Raw genomic sequence first — 20,051 nt, forward strand, 5'->3', positions numbered from 1 at the left:
TCTGGCTTTGTCTCCAAACTGTCCAACCTGGGCTGACCCTCTAATATACTTATTCCTAATCCTGTCTACCCTCGTCACACCCAGTGCAAATCTTAACATCTTTATCTCTGCCACATCCAGCTCTGACTCCTGCCTTTTTGTCAATGCCACTGTCTCCAACCCATATAAGATAGCTGGTCTCACTACCCTTTTGTAGACCTTCCCTTTCACTCTTACTGGTACTCGTCTGCCACAAATCACTCCTGACACTCTTCTCCACCCACTCCACCCTGCCTGTACTCTCTTCTTCACCTCTCTTCCACACTCGCCATTACTCTGAGCTGTTGATTCTAAGTATTTAAATTCATCCACCTTTGCCAACTGTACTCCCTGCATCCTCACCATTCCTCTAGCCTCCCTTTCATTTACACACATATATTCCGTCTTAGTCCAGCTGAAATTCATTTCTCTCCTCTCTAGAGTATATCTCCACCTCTCCAGGGTTTAACCTGTTCCCTACTCACTACATATCACAATGTCATCTGCAAACATCATAGTCCACGGGGACTAGTCTGTAAACCTGTCCTTCTCCAGTGCAAATAAGAAAGGGCTCAGAGCTGATCCTTGATGTAATCCCACCTCCACCTTAAACACATCTGTCACTCCCACTGCAGATCTCACCGCTGTCACGCTACCCTTGTACATATCGTGTACCACTCTTACATACTTCTCTGCCACTCCTGACTTCCTCATACAGTACCACAACTCCTCTCTAGGCACCCTGTCATATGCTTTCTCTAAGTCCACAAAAACACAATGCAACTCCTCCTGACCTTCTCTGTACTTCTCCATCAAAACTCTCAGAGCAAACTTCGCATCTGTAGTGCTCTTTCCTGGCATGAAACCATACTGCTGATCACTAGTCATCACTTCCCTTCTTAATTTTCCACTACTCTTTCCCATAATTTCATGCTGTGACTGATCAGTTTTATCCCTCTGTAGTTACTACAGCTCTGCACATCACCCTTCTTCTTAAAAATCAGTACCAAAACACTTTTTCTCCACTTCTCAGGCATCCTCTCACTTTCCAAGATTTCATTAAACAATCTGGTTAAAAATTTCACTGCCATTTCTCCTAAACACCTCCAAGCTTCCACAGGTATGTCATCTGGACCAACAGCCTTTCCATTCTTCATCCTCTTCATAGCTATCCTTACTTCCGCCTTGCTAATCCATTGCACTTCCTGATTCACTATCCCCACATCATCCAGCCTTCTTTCTCTCTCATTCTCTTCATTCATCAGCCCCTCAAAGTACTCCTTCCTTCTGTTCAGCACATTCTCTCTAGTGAGTATGTTTCCCTCATTATCCTTTATCACCCTTACCTGCTGCAGATCTTTCCTAGCTCGGTCCCTCTGTCTAGCCAATCGGTACAGGTCCTTTTCTCACTCCTTAGTGTCCAGCCTTTCATACAACTCTCTATACACCGTATCCTTAGCCTTTGCCACCTCTCTCTTTGCCATGCACCTCATCTCCTTATACTCCTGTCTACTTTCTTCATCTCTCTGACAATCCCACTTCTTTTTCGCCAACGACTTTCTCCTTAAACTCTCCTGTACTTCCTCATTCCACCACCAGGTTTCCTTGTCCTCCTTCCTCTGTCCAGATGTCACATCAAGCACCTTTCTATCAGGTTCCCTTACTAGCTCTGCTGTAGTTACCCAGCTATTCGGTAACACTTCACTGCCACCCAGTGCCTGTCTTAACTCTTCCCTGGACTCCAACTCACAATCACCTTTTTTCAATTTCCACCATTTGATCCTTGGTGCTGCCCTCACATTCCTCTTCCTCCTCTTGATTACCAATGTCATTCTACAGACCACCATTCTATGCTGCCTAACTACACTTTCCCCCGTCACCACTTTACAGTCTCCAATCTCCTTCAAACTGTCCCTCCTGCATAGTATATAGTCCACCTGTGTGCATCTCCCTCCACTCTTGTATGTCACCCTATGCACCTCCCTCTTGTTAAAATATTAATTCACCACAGCCATGTCCATCTTTTTTGCAAAATCCACTACCATCTGACCTTCTGCATTCCTTTCCTTAACACCATACCTACCCATCACTTCCTCATCCCCTCTGTTCCCTTCACCAACATGCCCATTGAAATCTGCTCCGATCACCACTCTCTCACCCTTGGGTACAGTCATCACCACTTCATCCAACTCACTTCAAAATTTTTCTTTCTCATCCATCACACACCCAACTTGCAGAGCATATGCACTAACAACATTCATCATTACACCATCAATTTCCAGCTTCATAAACATCACTCTATCCGACACTCTTCACCTCCAAAACACTCTTGGTATACCGTTCCTTCAGGATAACCCCTACCCCATTTCTCCTCCCATCCACACCATGATAGAACAATTTGAACCCACCTCCCATACACCTGGCCTTACTTCCCTTCCACCTGGTCTCTTGTACACACAATATATCAACCTTCCTTCTGTCCATCCTATCAGCTAGCTCTCTCCCTATACCAGTCATGCTGCCAACATTCAAAGTTCCTACCCTCACTACCACACTCCTAACCTTTCTTCCCTCTTCCCACCTTCAGTCATGCCTTCCCCCTCTTTTTCTCCTTCTCCTCCTTCGGCCAACAGTAGCCCAATTTCCGCCAGCACCTTGTCAGCGAACACTACTGGTTCTGGTCGTTGTTAACCCGGGCCTCGACCGATCTGGTATGTAAATCTGTTTCGGTTTCCACATATTTCATTTGGCAGATGTTTTATGCAGGATGCCCTTGCTGACGCAACCCTCCCCAATTATCCGGGCTTGGGACCGGCACGAAGAAACGCACTGGCTTGTGCATCCCCAGTGGCTGGGTTAGATGACTTGACTCCCACCAAATATTGCTAATGCAAAAAAAAGCAATATCTTTGCAGAAATAAAACTAAGCATTTTTCATGGCTTTCTTCATTTTGTCTCATTTTAAAGCCTACTTGCTTACAAAAAATGTTTATAGCTTAAGCTAGTGGCATTAATCTAGGCATTCACCATTGTAAAAATGAGAAAAATATATATAATGTAATCAGTGAACTCTTACACTCTTACAGCCCAAGGTCACAGTATATTAACATTAAACTTGCTTTTATCCAGCCTTTCTCCTGTTATACAAAGCCTGTATTTTCTTGCAACTAAAATGTAGTTGTTTACCTTATTATCTTTAACATGTACAGTCACTGAAAAGACCCCCACCCCACCCCCCACACACACACTTAAAATACCTCTGACTACACAGTACGAAAAAACTGCTTTAATGTATGTAACATGTAGTTTGTCATGAAAAGTTTTGTGCAAATACTAAGAACAATATTTGATTTATTTACTTTTCCCTTTCTAGTCTTTCTAAACAATAGTATAAATTGGGATATATATATATATATATATATATATATATATATATATATATATATATATGTGTGTGTGTGTGTGTGCGTGTGTGTGTGCATACACACTTTATAGTATGTCCACAGTTTAACGTAACAGTCAACAAAAATCCAGTCTTTTTCAGCCTCTTTTTCAAGTAATGCTATATTTCACAAATGTGATTGATGCTTAATAGTCTTCTACTTATTCATTAAATTCAATGTTACTGATCTTCTTTCTGTTTATTTCCATGTCCCAACACCAGACTGTGCTTCAAATGCAAGGTACTCCCAATTCCTATAGTATGTTTCGTTTTTTTTTTTGTTTTTTTCGATCTCTCAAGCATTCTTTGGAACATTGAAAAAGGTTTAATTTGCTAAGTCTTTGAAAGAAGACAGAGAAGCAGAATCCCCTTCTGCTTGCTAGCTTCCTTTTTGTTTGAAAAACTATTTCATCCATAGCCTGTTTTTCCTTAAAAAATGGTCTATGATCCTCCAGGAAAAAATAACTTGGAAGACAGCTGGGTACAGCAGCTTGAATCTCACACCTGCCTTTTGACATTCCCTGATTGCTGGGATAAATCTTCTGTTTGGTGTGCAGTGAATAATCATGTTCTAGAAGTACTTTGTCTCCAGTTTTTAATACTCTATCCTTCTGCAACAGTTTTGTCAGGATCAACTCATTCTACTAGTATTATTGCGTCTTTACTAACATAGTTCTTGGTTACTTTCATATGGCCACATTTGGATTATACATTCACTGTGCCCTTTTAATTAATAAATCCTGCCGTGCAACACCAGTCCAGATGTTCTTCGTATTTCACTGTTGCAGTCATTACATTTGGGTTATCTGCTTGCAGGTAGCCCTCAGCCGGCCTGATTGTCAGTGTCTTGGGGCCTGCGTCGGTTGCTGTCTCATCTTCCATGACATCAGGTAGTCAGGGGTATAAAGCATGCAGCCGACGCCACTACATCAGTCTTTCTTGCCGTGCGGTGCAGTTCGTAAGTGCCGGTTGATCGACTCCTGAAATTTTCATTTTCGAGTTTCAGAACCAAAGTCTTAAAAAAAAAAAAAGCTAAGTACCCCGTTGGGGATCCTTTTTCTTGCTCTAAACCGATGTTAGTAAAAGTTAACAATTGTATTACTTGTGGAAAGCAAATACCTCTTAAAGATTTTCATTTGTACTGCATTCCTTGCTTAGGCCCAGACCACGACGTCCCTCGCTGTTGGTTTTGTGCCTTATTCAATCCTCGTACTACTTATAGTCAGTTCATTTTTGCATCTAACTATTTCGGTACTCTGTTTAATTATCCAGAAATGGCTTTGGTAAGCCATCCAGCTACTGACATTCCGAAAAAACGTAAAGATAAAGACCGAGACAGACTGCATAGGTCCAAAGCTGCTGACTAAGCTTCCATTAAGCTAGTCGCCAGTTCACTGGTACTCAGTCAGGTGCTTTCGCAGTCCCTGATACCCACTACTTCAGATTCGCAGGCCTCTACTGAGACCCATTCGGAGTCCGGTATGCCACGAGATGCTTCTTCGACTATGGAACCTGCGGATGTCTCTACCTTGGATGGGTCCGGAGCCGCTGTGCAGGCACCGGTTTCTGAGGGTGTATTCAGGCCTACTGACTTGCATATCAAACTGATACCATCTTCTTCTTCAGGGCCTAAAACTCTATCCACTCCTAGAAAACAGATGTTCAAACCCCATGGTCAGGCCCATATGCCTAAAAAACAAATGATAAGAATGGCTGAAGACCTTATTACTCTAATTAGGGGACGCTACCCTTCTCCCTCTAAGAGCTCTAGAACTGATTTTCCTTCTGATCAGAATTCTGAAGTTTGTTTCTTCCGATGACCAGGATTTGCCCTTATCTTCCTATGAGGATTCTGATGCAGAGGACTCCATTCCCTCTGCTTCCCCTCCAGAAGATTTCTCTTTTGGTGAAACTTTGCACACTCTTAGGGAGCATTTCCGCTGGGAAAGCCAGGATTACTGTGACTCCAAAACGAGGCTTAGGGAATTCTTACTCCTACCTCACCACAGGCCTTTAGCTATCCCTCCTGTACTGGACATTGTAGATGATGCCTTCTTGTAATCTAGCCTGGCCCCAGACACCTTACCTCCGGCTCCCAGGAAACCTGACCGGTATTACAGACTACCTGACTCTCACAAGTTCCTCCCTAGGAATCCTACTGTGGACCCAGAGACCATTTCACAGGGACCCAAAGGCATTAAGGCTACTACTTCCAAAAACCCTACCCCTCTGATAGAGATTCCAGGGCCCTGGACAGATGGGGTAAGAAGGTATACACTTCTGCTGCTTTGGCCATTAAGGCCTTAAACTGCCAGTTTCATATGTTGAAGTACCAGCAGCAGATTATTGGGTTACTTAAACAGAAATTGTTGTTGATTCCTGACTGTGCTGAAAATAAAGAATTACAGGATTTAATGCATTCTGCTGAACAAGTTGGTAAACATACTTTGCATTGTGGTTTTGACTCCTTAGAGGCATCTTGCAGGGCTGCTTTTACTGGGTCTGTTCTTAGAAGGTATGCCTGGCTTAAGGAGCAAACTTTGCCAGATCATGTTAAAACCAAATTACTGGATGCTCCCTTAAACCAAGACCGCCTGTTTGGCCACAAAGCAGAAGTAGTACTTAAAAGATGGAGGAAAAAGCTATATCTATGCAAAGTGTTAGATTTCCCGCAAGTACAGCCCCTCAGATTTAGTAGGCATTGGCCTTCTAAGAATTGGTACTTCCCTGTCTCTTCCAGTCCTTCTCAGTCCAAATCCAGGAACAGCAGACCACCTAGGCCACAGTCTCAAGGTACTCACAGGCCTAAGCAGTGGGGGGGCTCCCACTTACAAACCCGGAAGCAGTAAGTCACTGCCCTGTGGTAAACTGTCCCAGTGACTTAACCTTAAACCTTCCAAGCCCTGCTCAACTGACCGCACCTTTAGGGGAAAGATTGCCCTGCATGCAAAAAACTGGAAACTCATTACCCAAGACAAATGGATTTGAAATAGTTTCCCCAAAGATACAGATTCCACTTCCACACCTTACCAACCCCAAAAGGTTGGCAAGACCTACCCCCAAATCAGTGGGCAGAGGTTCAACAGCAGGTTCTCTCTCTTCTAAGTATCAGGGCTATTCATCCTGTCCCAGCAGAAGATTGGAGACAAGGTTTTTACTCCAGACTTTTCATGGTACCCAGAAAAGACAACTCCTGGCATCCTATCCTGGACCTATCTATCCTAAACATCTTTTTGGTAATTCCAAAATTCAGAATGCTGACTCTTCATCAGCTGCTTCCTATGCTAGGCAAAATGTCTGGTTGGCAACACTGGATTTAAAGGAAGCTTACCTGCACATCCTAATAAGGGACTCTTGCAGAAAATACCTATGCTTCAGAGCAGGCTACATGCACTATCAGTTCTCTGCACTGCCCTTTGGCTTATCTACTGCGGCCAGGGTATTCACAAAATGCCTAGCTCCAGTCATTGCATTCTGCAGGCAAAGAAGTATTCAAATGTACCCATACCTGAACGATTGTCTAATTCAGGCAGAAAGCCAGGACATAATATTAAATCATCTGGCATTTGTAAAGAAACTGCTAACTGCACTGGGGTACACCATAAACGAAAAGAAATCTCATCTAGTACCCTGCCAACAAATTGTATTCCTGGGAGCAAGCTTGAACACAACTTCCCAGATGGCTTACCTCACACCAGAGAAACAAGTTTGACAGCCTACTTCAAACTACTGGCCACAAAGACCCAGCTATCTGCAAGGAAAATACTGCAAGATCTGGGGTTCGTGGCCTCTTGCATCCTACTAATTCCATATACAAGACTGCATATGAGGAAACTACAATGGTATATAAAAAGCCTATGGTGTCAACATTCTCAGGACCTGGAATCAATGATTCCTATCATCCCTTGTATAAAGACAGAGTTCCTTTGGTGGACAGAGGCTACCACAACAGGGGACTGCCATTCACTCTACCCCCTGCCGCCCAAACCCTTACAACAGACGCATCAGACTATGCATGGGGGGGGCTCACTTGGCAGGTAAGTGCATCCAGGGCAAATGGAACCATAGTCAAATGCACCAGCATATCAATCAAAAAGAAATGTTAGCTGTACTGAATTCTCTGACAGCCTTCAAGGACCATATTCTTCCAGGACCGTTATTGGTAAAGACAGACAAACACCACTGTTATGTGGTACATAAACAAACAGGGGGGAACCCACTCATACCATCTCTGCAGACTAGCCATGGCTCTGTGGAACACAGCCTTGAGCTACCAAGTGCACCTGCAAGCTCAATTCCTGCCAGGCAAGCTACATTCACTGGCAGACGACCTTAGCAGAAATCTCATGGACCCACACGAGTGGAAACTAGAACCCAAGATGTTCAGCATGTTGAGAAACAAATGGGGAGCCCAGAGACAGACCTGTTTGCATCCCCTCAGAACTACCAATTGGACAAATTCTGCACAAGGACTCCCCACAGACAAGCTTGGAAAGTGGATGCCCTGTCCTTCAACTGGGAAAACCTCTTAGTTTATGCCTTTCCCCTCTCTGCCTCTCCTCTCGAAAGTTCTACTAAAGATCAAACAGGACAAACCAAGGACGATACTCATTGCACCAGACTGGCCATGCCAACACTGGTATCCCCTCTTGTGCAGTGTGTCCCTGCTGCCTCAGACCCCTTCCCTGCTGTCACAGCAGGAGGGCCACATTCTGCACCCCCAGCTTCAAACCCTGAACTTTGCAGCCTGACTAATTACCTGAACTCTCCATTACCATCCCTCAGTAAGCAAATGCTGGATGTCATTTTGGAGGCAAGGATGCCTAGTACTAGAAAATCCTATGCTGAAAAGAGGAAAAGATTTTGTTCCTGGAGCCAAACTCTGGGGATGGGCATAACAGTGCTCAGCTTACTGCATATTCTTCAATACTTAACAGAGATGCTTCACAAGGGGATTTCCTTCTCTTCTATTAAAATTCATGCATCTGCCATTTCAGCACATTATAATACAGAGCCACCCCTCTTCTCTCACCCCCTGCTGAAGCAATTCCTCAGAGGGGCCAAAAACTTAAGGCCACCCAGTAGAGCCCCTACTTCAGTCTGGGACCTTAACTTTGCATTGGAAAAACTCACTCTACCTCCCTTTGAGCCGGATGCAACTGCAGAGTTGAAATTCCTTTCTTGGAAAACTGCCTTCCTTCTAACCATCACTTCAGCAAGAAGAGTGTCTGAATTACAGGCCCTCATGGCAGTGGAGCCCTTCATAATCTTCCATGCAGATAGGGTGTCCCTCAAGACTAATCCTTCCTTTATGTCCAGGGTGGTATCTAGTGTGGCCCTTAATCAGTCCATTCATTAATCAGTCCACAGAACAAAGGAGAATGAATACTGCACTCTTTGGACATGCACAGACAACTTAGATTTTATTTAGACAGGACTAAGCCTCTCAGGAAAACTGAACAGCTGCTAGTTGCCTTTGCTGCAAGGGCAGAGGGGGGAAGGCCATTTCACAAAAAAGCATTTCTAAGTGGATAGGCCATTGCATTAATTTCTGCTATAAGCACCATGGAAAACCTACCCCACAGGGGATAAGATCACATTCCACCAGTGCTGCATCTACTTCAACAGCCTTTCTCAGCGGTGTTCCTACCAGGGACATCCTAGAAGCTGCTACCTGGAGTTCTGTTCATACCTTCATCAAGCATTACCACTTGCCTATTTTCTCTAAATCCAGAGTTGGTTTTGCCACTGCAGTCTTGCAGGGCCTAATAGCCTGTCCTAATGCTCTCTAATTGCCTCCTCCCTTCCTTAGCTTTGGAAATCTACCCAAATGTAATGACTGCAACAGTGAAACACGAAGAACATAGTACAGTTGTGTACACTTACCATAAATGTGGATGTTCGAGTGTTTTCACTGTTGCAGTCCTGGTTACCCTCCCTCCAGCCCCCTGATTTCTATTGGCTATACCTCTCTTCTTGTTTATTGTTTTTAAGCTTTCTGGTGTATTTGCTTATAGTTGAATGTGTAACCTTGAATATAATTGCTTCCCATTATGGTGGCACCTGACATCTGGGGCAAAAAAAACTGATGTAATGGCGTCGGCTGCATGCTTTATACCTCTGACTACCTGACATCATGGAAGATGAGACAGCAACCGACGCAGGACCCAAGACTTTGATAATCAGGCCGACTGAGGGCTACCTGCAAGCAGATAACCCAAATGTAATGACTGCAACAGTGAATACACTCAAACATCTACATTTATGGTAAGTGTACACAAATGTACTTTGCTCGTGTGTGCCTTTATAAAGTTAATGTAGTCTGTTTCTCTGGAACAACAAAATTTCTGCATGCTGTCTTCTAACTCTGCTGTCTTTTGAAGTAGCTCAGCTCGGCCAACTTTTTCTTCATTTTAGCCTGTGATTTTTTCAGTTTTATCAGTTTATCTGAACAGCTAGTTAAAGTTTCTCCTATTTTTCCAGCTTTTTGTTATTTGGGGTTGATATGTTCTTTGTGTTTTATTTATTTAAATCGCTTCTGAGTACATTTGATTCATTTTTCCTCTAAATTACTGGAAGTCGTCTCTTGTACCAAAGCTGAACAGAATCCTTCCCAGACAGTGTTTTCTCTTCACCTTTTCTATTTGATTTTCTTTCAGGTTTTCCAAATTTGTTCTTTGCTGGCATCCAGTCAATGTACTTACAAGCCAGTAACTGAATTTTACCCAAAACTAGTTTCAATGGCATGTCTTTTTCTCACTTTTTCTTTTCTCCCCTGGAGAGCTGAAGTAGAGTTGTTTTTTTTAGTATGCAGCCATCTTGAAAGTCCATTCTGAAGACCTTCTTTTTCTGACATCCTAAAAATACCTGCGATATTATATTGGCTGCATTCTGTTTTTATATATCTTGGTTTCTTTCTTTAATATTCCAAAAATGAATGTGGGAAATCACATTCTTTGTGTTTTGCTTGCTCCTGTCATTCCTTTTTGGAGTTGCTTTTAGAAAATCAGTAGCTGAGGTTTAACTTTTGTATCTTTTTCAAGTTGAACATTAATGTTATTCACAGTTCACTATTGCCATACTGACTCTTGGGATTTCCTGTCTGGGAGTCCCAGTCCAGCCTGAATACAGAGGGTCTCACATTCCCCCATGGCCTGGTAGACACACCCCCTGTCTGATGCCAGGATATCCATGGAGTGAATGGTAGTTGGCTGGCACCATCTTCAGTTCTTTTTTTGGCACATAAGTCTTATGAGCATATTGTTCATTATCTGTGTATCATGAGTCCGTCTAGTAGGCTTGGAGCCAGAGATCCAGGTAAGTACCCACTGGGGAATTTTTTTCTCTGAGCATTGGTATTGTAGATGTTAGTAGTGTGTCTTTTAGTCTAATATCTGTTTGATATAAATATGCCTGGCAAACGTACAGAATCCAAAGGAAAAAAAAAATGTACTGCCGTGTTTTGCCACTCACACTCATAATCCAGATCTTCCACTCCCTCTCCTTTTACCTTACCCTCTGATTAGTCTTCTAACATCTCTTTTGCTGCTATTAAGACTTTCCTAAGCCATTCTCCTAGGTACCTCATTTATTCATGCCCCAAAGGTATGCTAATAGCTGCACAAATTCATGTGGTGGCATGTAGTTTACTGAAAAGGCTTTTTGTTTTATCTACATTTAAATTGTAACCTGAAAATGTTTGGAACGGTCTCATAATATTTAGCAACACAAATGCATCTTGTTCTGGATTTGTCAGCTACATTATGATATAATTTGCAAGTGATACTCTTTCCTGTCTCCCCTTTCAGTCATACCCTGGGATGTTTGCATCTCTTTTTTCATTACTAATTTATCTTTGTCTTACAAATAACAGTGGGGAAAGAAGATGTACCTAGCTTGCCCCCCTGGACAAACTGACTTTATCAAGCCTTACCATGCACACTTGTACCATCACTTCGAATCCTGTATCTGCCTTCCTGATTAATTAATTTATTTCATTCAGAATTGCAAATTCGGCTGTTACTGTACACACACCTGTCTAGCTTACCCAGTCGAAATAATTCCCTGCATCTAAGCTTACCAGTAGTAATGGCAGTTAAAACTTACTTGGCCAGTACAGAACAAACCATTTCCAACTGAACTGCTGTCTGAGTGCATCATTTTCTGCCACTGTATGGCCAACCACCCAACTGTTTATGCTGTCAGAGATCACTATCTAGAGACTTAGCTGCCTTCACTTCATTTTTCAAAGAATGTATCCTTTGCAGACTCTTGTGCTACAGCCTTCTGGTCTGACTTTCACTAAGCACTGATTGGGTCTAGACTGTAAGGAGCTGGACCTCTTTTAGCACTTCAGGGCTTCAGACCTCTGTTTCTGTATTTCGTAGACTTTTCTGCTGATCCTGCCAGCCTCCAAGATTTATGTGGATAATGCCCCCCCCGCTTTGATCCACTGCAGAGATCTTTCATGGTTTTGATATGCTTGGCCAGTCAGCTTATTTACACCCTCTTTGCCTACCTACCACATTGTCTTGACGTGTACGAGAAGGTGGTGTGCACAGCAGGAACATGTAAGCTAAAAAAGATAATGTCTTGACGTGTATGAGAAGGTGGTGAAGGTGATGTGCACAGCAGGAACATGTAAGCTAAAAAAGATAAAACTTTTGGTTTTACTGAAATCACAGAAGACAACATCCTGGTAGTGATCCACTGAAGAGGGCGGCTAAACAGGTCAGCTGATATAAAGTGCCATGTTTTCTTTTAATAGGCAGATGAACTACCACCCATGAAAACAGACATGACTTTAGTTTAATAACTAGTGCAAATGATCATACATCTGAAGTACAGCTAAGTACAGCTTTCTCCAGTTCTGAAAATTAATTCAAGCCACTGATGTGGGTAGAATAAATCACACAAGGATTTAATTTCCGAGATGATTGCAGTAGGTGCTGAAAGCTCATTGGATGTCAGTTATCAATTTGTATTGTTTATTTCCTGTAAAAAAAAAAAAAAAAGTTTTTGTTTGAATGGACTAGTTTAATTTTCCTGATGATGTCCTGTAGAAGCAGGATTTTTGGATTTACACTGCCCTATGAGTGTTTGCCGGCTGGCGCTTTCATTGAAGCATGAAATGGCGTAGTCTCATCTCTCAAAGGAGTGGGTTTCAGGCCTGAACATCTTACGTTGGTATATTTCAGAAAGACGTTTTATGTCTCCCTGGCTTGTTTTTATCAGCTGCTTCAGTGTCCAGAAAGAGCACACAGGAGAAATTAACAATAGACTTTATTACACTAACCAGGTTTCAGTTTGTTTTTTGGCACACTAAATAGTGTTAAAGTGCATGTGTATACATTTGTGTTTGTGTATTTTCCAGTGTGTTAACACTCATTGTTTTTATGACATTGCTAGAATGATTGATTTGTTTACATTTGGTGCTGCTAATGAGTTAATTTGTTTAACAGTACTATCTGCTTATTGTTTTAAATGTCTTTTAGTTTCTGAGAGAGATTAATAGAAGTAATTAGATAGTATTACATTTTTTCATAGCTTGTACTCACTGCTTTTGTTTTCTCTTTCCAGGTCTTGTATACAGAGGCTGTTCTGGAAGATGCCCCTTCGGGCAAATTGATCTTGCAGCTGTCTGCTACTGATGCCGATATTCGCGCTAATGGTGATATCAAGTATACACTCAATGGGCCTGATGCAGAAAAGTTCAGATTAAACCCTGATACTGGTAAGAACTTTGTTCAAAAAGCAACTGACATGTTAAGAAAGTACGTTTCTTTTGACAGTATCAGAGCCAACTGACACAATGATGTTAGTGGCTCATAAATGTTGGCGGGCACACTCCTGTCAAGAGAGAAGGGTGAATGAACTTCTAAGAGCTGTTGGAGAGGCCATCTGTCCTGCCAAGACAAATAAAATTAAATTCACAGACCCTGTAGGATGGAGAAACCATGAGAAGGAAAAATGTAAAGAAACTAGAAAATGTGGTTAAAGAGAAGAAGATATGGGGAAGTGATGCCTGAAAAGATGACTAAATTAATTCAAGATTTGTTTTCTATACCTGTCCCCTTCAAAACAGATAGTGCAACTCTTTTTGTGCCATTTTTAGATCCCCACAGCAGACCATCAGCTGCTCTCAAGGTCTGTCTTCATCCACCAGGTCTTGTGAACTCAGGTAGCATAGCTTTCTCTCGATTAGCTCTAAACTATATTGATGGCCAGTGGGGAGAGTGAGACAAGCTGATGCAGCATCTTCCCTCCAGAAGAACCCACCCCTACACTTGCTCATCCTTTTCCAGGAAGGCATGTGGTGGGCTATGCTGGTACATTGTCCATACCAGTATTTGTGACTCATTTTTAACCATACCCCAATGATGATGTTTCCCACGTGTTCCTCTCCTCCACCAAGGATTGATTGTGAAGTTGTGTGTGTGTGTGTGTGTGTGTGTGTGTGTGTGTGTGTGTGTGTGTGTGTGTGTGTGTGTGTGTGTGCGCATCTTTCCATACACCAGATGGGCACATCCTCCCTGCCTGCGTCGGCAAGTACCTGAGCCACTAACTGAACTGGTTTCATCTAGGCCATAGTTAAGGGGATTTATCCCTGTGTGCTCCCAGTGCAGGCAGAACAGGTATTGTATTCTAAGGAGTTCATGATTTGTATCACTGCAGCAAACAACTACAACCCTTGTTTTCCATTAATTCTACCTTTAAGTAGTCCCCCCCCCCAAGTCCCCCCCCCCCCCCATGCGCACACACAAATGCCCACACATGGAACTAACTGAAAGTACAGTTTGACAGTGTGATTTCTCAGGAATTTGCTTCCAGGAGGAGGAGTCCTTTATTCTGATCCTCACACTGTTGCTCAGTTGTGACCCTCTTGTTCTCTAAACAGGACAGGTGTGGGATGGATATTGTAAAAATTATGTCAGAGGTTTAGCATGCAGGGTATCGGTCTGCAGAGAATATTTTGTGTCTAACACAATAAGGGGAAAAAAGAATGAAGTCAGAATTTAGAGGCACTATGGAAAAAGGACTAATGAGGTTACAGGAGAAAGCTGTGATTGCAAAGATGGTGCATTTATATTGAGAGAGCTACTGTCCGCATGATACTGGATGGAATAGTTCAAACTTTGAGTGTTCAGGAAAAAGGGACATCATACTACCTGTGAATGTTTATTTGGAAAAGGATAATGTGGCAGAATAGGCCATGGGGTGACAAATTAAGACAGAGGATGAGCTGTGAGATGTACAGTAGTGTGGGAAGAAGGCAACTTTCTCAGTGCTAAATGTACGAACAGTGAAAAAATAGTGAAGTTCAATGATGGAGTAATGAGCAGAGAGTATGGGAGAATAAACGATTGCTGCACAGATGAGAAAATGCAGAGCTGTACATTATGAACTGATTGAGGTTTAGAGTGAAGTGATGGAACACAGAGATTTACCAGTAAGAATAAGAAAGGATCAAAATGCATAGGCAGATGGGGGGGGGGGGTGGAATACAGCAGGCAATAAATATCTCAACAAATGCTCTAATAAGTGGAGTATTGTGCTTTTTTTTTTTTTTCTAGGAGCTCTGGTGGAAGGGAAGCAGTGAAGTCAATTGCATGCAGTACTACTGAACTAGTCATAAACCATACTGATTAAAGAAACTTTTTGGACTTCTCTGGTAAAGACTGGAATATGGTGCCAACTTATATGCACTGTGTATTTAGAAAAAGAGGGAGCACAAAGTGGGGTATTGGGGTTTATGTTCAGGATTGAATGAGATGCATTTTTAAAGTTGATGAAAGGATGAGTAGCTTAATTGAGATGCATTCACTTTGGCTAAAGAAGGAAGTAAGAGATTCCAAGTGGCAGAAAAATGCTTTAGACACATGCAAAACGATAGTAAGACGGACAAAGGAGAGGAAAGCCACAAACTGGTAGGAAAGGGAGGAATTGAAAGGTGGTCTGAGATGGAAGTTAGATCAGAGAAGATGGGGCTTTCCCATAGCAGAGTTTATCTCTTTCAGTCAGTTCTCCATGGCACAGAGGGATAAACTCTGACCAAATTACGGATGTCCTGGGATGAACTAACAAACCCAGAAGCTGGAAGAACCAGTGAAGATTGAAGATAAGTAGGAGAGAGCTGACAAGAAGCAGAGTCATCCATCCTGGTGGAAGGGAAGGCTTTCTAGTCTGTGACAGTGCTGGCACCTATTGAAAAGAGAGAGGTGCATTGCATGTAGTTAATGGTCGAGGAATGTGTTCTTGACTCTGCCATGTAGAGGCTGCTTGGATGAGAAGCTGTGCCATGATTGGTTCTGTCCCCAGTGATGCACAATGGATGGACAGTGTTGAGGCAGTAGTCAGGCATGTGGCAGGAGAAAAAAAATGTTAAAAAGAAATGGTACAGAGTGTGAGGGTGGCTTAATGGCTAAGGTGTTTGTCTTACAAACGCAAGGTGTAGGGTTTGAGGCTCACAAGGGATAATTGGCTAGGCGTAAAATAGCTTGCAAGGGCAGTTAGCTTAGTACTAAGCTATGAAACTATGAGAGGACTATTCTTGGCATGGTCCTTAAAGATGCTTAAGGAGATGGCCAGATGTAGGCCCTTTTTTGCAAGCTGGCTGTACATTATTTGTTTTTCCCACAAGTTTCAGCCTTCTCCTCGACTATAGAGGGGTTTCAGCTCACATCTACCAGCAGCTATGTTGGCTTTAAGAGATGAACCTATGGCAGCTATCTTTGCAGCTGCATCCTACATTATCTGTGCTAGTTCTCTTACATTACTGTTGTTAATGCCCACAGTTATGGTTTTGCCTGCCAAAAATTAATTTTAATAAACTTACCAGCAGGAGGTCCAGACATCATATTCAACTTGAACACACTTCTGCTTTCCATTTCAAGGCAGTAATCCTTATGCTGCCACTGAGCCAGTGGAGTCCTGTTTCAGCTGCTTTCTGAACAGGTAAAAGGGTGTATGTAGTGTAGTGTAGTTCACAGTATTTCAAGTATCAGGGAGAAGGGCATGGTTGTGCCAGTTCTGTGAACTGCCTTAAGTGAGTTAAGAAATGTAGGACTGCTGATAGCATAATATTGCATAATTCCCGGCTGTATTAGGAAAAAGGAAGCTAAAAGCTTTTTTTCAAATCTGTAGTGCAAGTTCAATTTATTATGGCAGTAAATGAATTACGGGCTTGGAAGGCTACTATGAAGCCTATGGTGGACCAGATTTCTCCAGCAGGCAGGCCACTGTGCAGATGAGCTTGCCCTAAACTCCATGTCACTGAAGAAGTCTGTAAACTCTTGAAACTTCCTCACACTTACAGGGTGGACAGTAAACTAGATGAAACTCTATTTGCTGTTCCACTTATGAAGGACTCAAAGGTAGTTGATGTTTTGTCTGTTTTTTCAATGTTAGACTCAGCTTGGGGCAAAAGCAAATTGCTGACCCTCAACATCTTGCCCAAGCTAGAGCTGTGAAATGCAGAGGGCAGTAGCCACAATGTGAGGACTGAAATTTTCATCTAGTCGTCTGTGTAATAACAATAATGTCATTTTCACACAGCAGGTCTAGGATAATGCTGCTCTTGTTACAGATGTACTTTGTTGGAATGCAGTTCCTTCAGAGGGAACCAATAGTATTAATGTCTCTCTAATCTTGTCTGGTTGCAGAGCCTTGGGTTGCATCATAGAGGGTTATAATTTGACATAAGATTTGTTTAGCCACAGGCCAGGACATTCTCACTAAAATACCCAGCATTTCCGAGTGGTCCAAGTGCATCATGACAGATTAATTGTAGCACCCTGCCATTTCCTTTAGCATATAAAGGCACATCCATCAAGAGCAAGAGGTGACGAAACATTCTGAGGTCAGAAAGAGCACAGCCTTATGAGGGAGTTCTTTAGATAGTGAATGATGCTTTGGCTTGGGCTATATAGAGTGGTGATTATATAAATGGTAGCATATCTAATTAAACTTTAGTCCCAAGACTATAACTTAAATGGTGAAGCAGCATCCAGCTGGACAGCAGAACATCAAAACAGTAGTGATAAATGATGCAGTAAAGCCAAATACTTATTTAAAGTTAATATCACAGAATGAACTGGCAAGGTAAAACAGAATTCAAATCAGTCTAGTAGGTGCATCCAGAGAGAGAACTGCAGAAGTCAGCATCTCATCTATCAGATGAGACAGGGATGAAGTAAAAAGCAGGCACAGTCCAAATTCTGTGTGTTGTTTGAGTTAAAACCCTGGAGGTGGCCAAAGCCAGAGAAAGCCGCAGCATTTTAAGTTGAAGGCAGTAGAAATGATGAAAAAAATATATAGCATGGCAGCCCCCCTCCCCCAAAAAAGGTGAAAAGAAATCATTGTAGTGTGCAGAATGATGTACTGATGTATGCACACTGCAATTATTACATCAGTCTGCACATTCCAGTTATTATTCGCAATGTGCTGAATGTTTTCTGATTAAAAGTAAATTTAAAACCAAGTAATTTAAGTCCAACAGTTAAAAAAAGTGTACTTGCACCAAGGCTGCTCACAATTTACGTGATTTGGAAGCACGAACTGAGGAAGAAAGAACAGTTTGTTTCCTTAATGCTTGTTTGGGGAGACGGAACTCGACAAGCATGTGCTCTCCAATTTCCATGTTGCATTGCTTGCAATGTTTGGCCAGTGCAGTCAGGGATACTTCATGAGAGGATGACTTTGTCCTCACCATTTTTCTTTCCAGCTGTTATCCAGTGCTAGGGGTCCGTTAAATCAGGATGTTACAAGTATGTGTACCTATCAAATCTGCTTTGAGAAGACCCCCTGAAGTGAGAACTGCTTACTCTCCCTCCATTCAACTTGTTGGATGGTCCCTCCACCTACTTCAGGTGTCCTTAGCCCTGTTATTGTTGCAGGTTTATAATCTTGTGTACTAGTTCAGCTTGCGTTGTTGTGATGCAGCTCACTTGTGTGTCGTGGGTTCATCCATGGTCAGCTGGCACAGTTCATTGTCATTGCAGAATACTGAAGGGAGGGGATGTGTGCTGAGCGCAAGAGATAGACATTGCTGCTGACCACTGCATATGGACTTCCTGACGATCAGCTGAAATGCTGACCACTACCATATATATTTGTATCTTTTTTTTATATAATAATTCTGTTCAGATATCTTTTATCATTTTCAGATGCATCTTTTCTCATGTGGTAACATGCTTGCTTAGATGTGTTATATTCTAGTGTCTGTATCCTGTACATGTTGTTTGTAAAGCTAGATGGAGCTTGCAAAGCTAAACAAAAGTTAGGATGGTTCTGCATGTCTTATGTTCAAGTACTGGTATATTGTGGTACAGCTGTCAATTTGAACTTTGGTATCAAATATTTGTGTAGGTGAGATGCGTACCTATGCCTCACTGGATCGTGAGCAGCAAGCTGTTTACAGTCTTGAAGCTAGAGCTACAGATGGAGGAGGAAAATTTTGCAAGGCTGACATTGTTTTGATTGTTGAAGATGTGAATGATAACCCACCAGAATTTTCATCTGATTCATACACGGTATCTGTGTTTGAGAACACTGAGCCCAAAACTCCACTGACCAAACTTCAGGCCACTGATGCAGGTAAGACTTTACATAATGAGGTTAGGAATAATATATGTGCTAGTTTTCAGTAACTTTGTAACTGATTTCTTTGATTTTTTTTTCATATGTTCTGTAAGCTAGTAAATTATTTCTATAGATATGTTATGTATTGCAAAATTGTATATTGGTCATTTCATGCACAGTTCATAGCTTTGGTGGTTCAAAACTGGTGAGATGAGAACCAAAATGTGATGCTATTAAGGATGGGTTTTGTCTATTTTAATTTGTTTTGTAGGTTTGTGAAAGTATAATACTGATCATTTTTGCTTTAGATGTATATAGTAACTTCTGTTTTCTAGAACATAGACCTTTTGGAAATGACTGTACAATGTTTGGATTCATTGTATAGTTAAAAATGCACTCTTTCAAAGATTTGTATGTTTCTTTAGTAGATTAATGAAATTTAATGAAATTTTCCTCCCCTTTCTGCTTCTCATTACTACTTGTTGAAAAAGTTTTGGTAGCCTAGGAAAAAATGCCAAGCAGTCAAACCCAGTCATATTAGGAAGGCTTTATTTTGCACAAAAGATCATTTGACATTTCCCCCATGCAGCGATGCTTAATTTGGTGGTTAAGTCTGTTGGCAGTCCTTGGTTCCACTCAGAGATAAAAATTATTAAAGGTACAGCTTTCTGTGACATTTCCTAATATTTCCAGAGGCAGGCAGTGGGATTGTGCATGTCATCTTCACTTGTGCTTGTTTAGAAGTTCTGGAGATGTTGGGTTCAATGCCAGTGTCCATGTGTGGGAACGTTTTGGTAGAGCAAAGGTAGTTTTGACAACTGCTGTTTCAATGAAAATATTTTGCTGAAATCACTTTTGCCAACTGTGGAAAGTTCCCTTTTCTGTACATTTAGGGTCTTGCTCACCTGCAAAAAAAAAAATACTGAAAAGTTTTAGTGAAAATGCTTTCTGAGAAAAATGTTCAAAATGTTAACTTCGTGAGGGAAGGTGTTGATTCATTTGACATGCTCCC

The 20,051-nt window shown here is 42.0% G+C and overlaps 1 protein-coding gene across 1 annotated transcript in view; it reads left to right on the forward strand.

The window, feature by feature from the left end:
• The window catches only part of FAT1 (FAT atypical cadherin 1), a gene marked incomplete in the record, with an annotated part of 1,563,619 nt that overhangs the window by 1,271,815 nt on the left and 271,753 nt on the right, over positions 1-20,051 (forward strand). Inside the window, 2 exon segments of the mRNA XM_044062507.1 lie at positions 13,040-13,193; positions 18,827-19,054. Coding sequence (XP_043918442.1) covers positions 13,040-13,193; positions 18,827-19,054 — 382 coding nt within the window.

Source organism: Protopterus annectens, chromosome 2.part1, assembly GCF_019279795.1.
Source record: "Protopterus annectens isolate FY-2018-M chromosome 2.part1, PAN1.0, whole genome shotgun sequence".
NCBI lineage: Eukaryota > Metazoa > Chordata > Ceratodontiformes > Protopteridae > Protopterus > Protopterus annectens.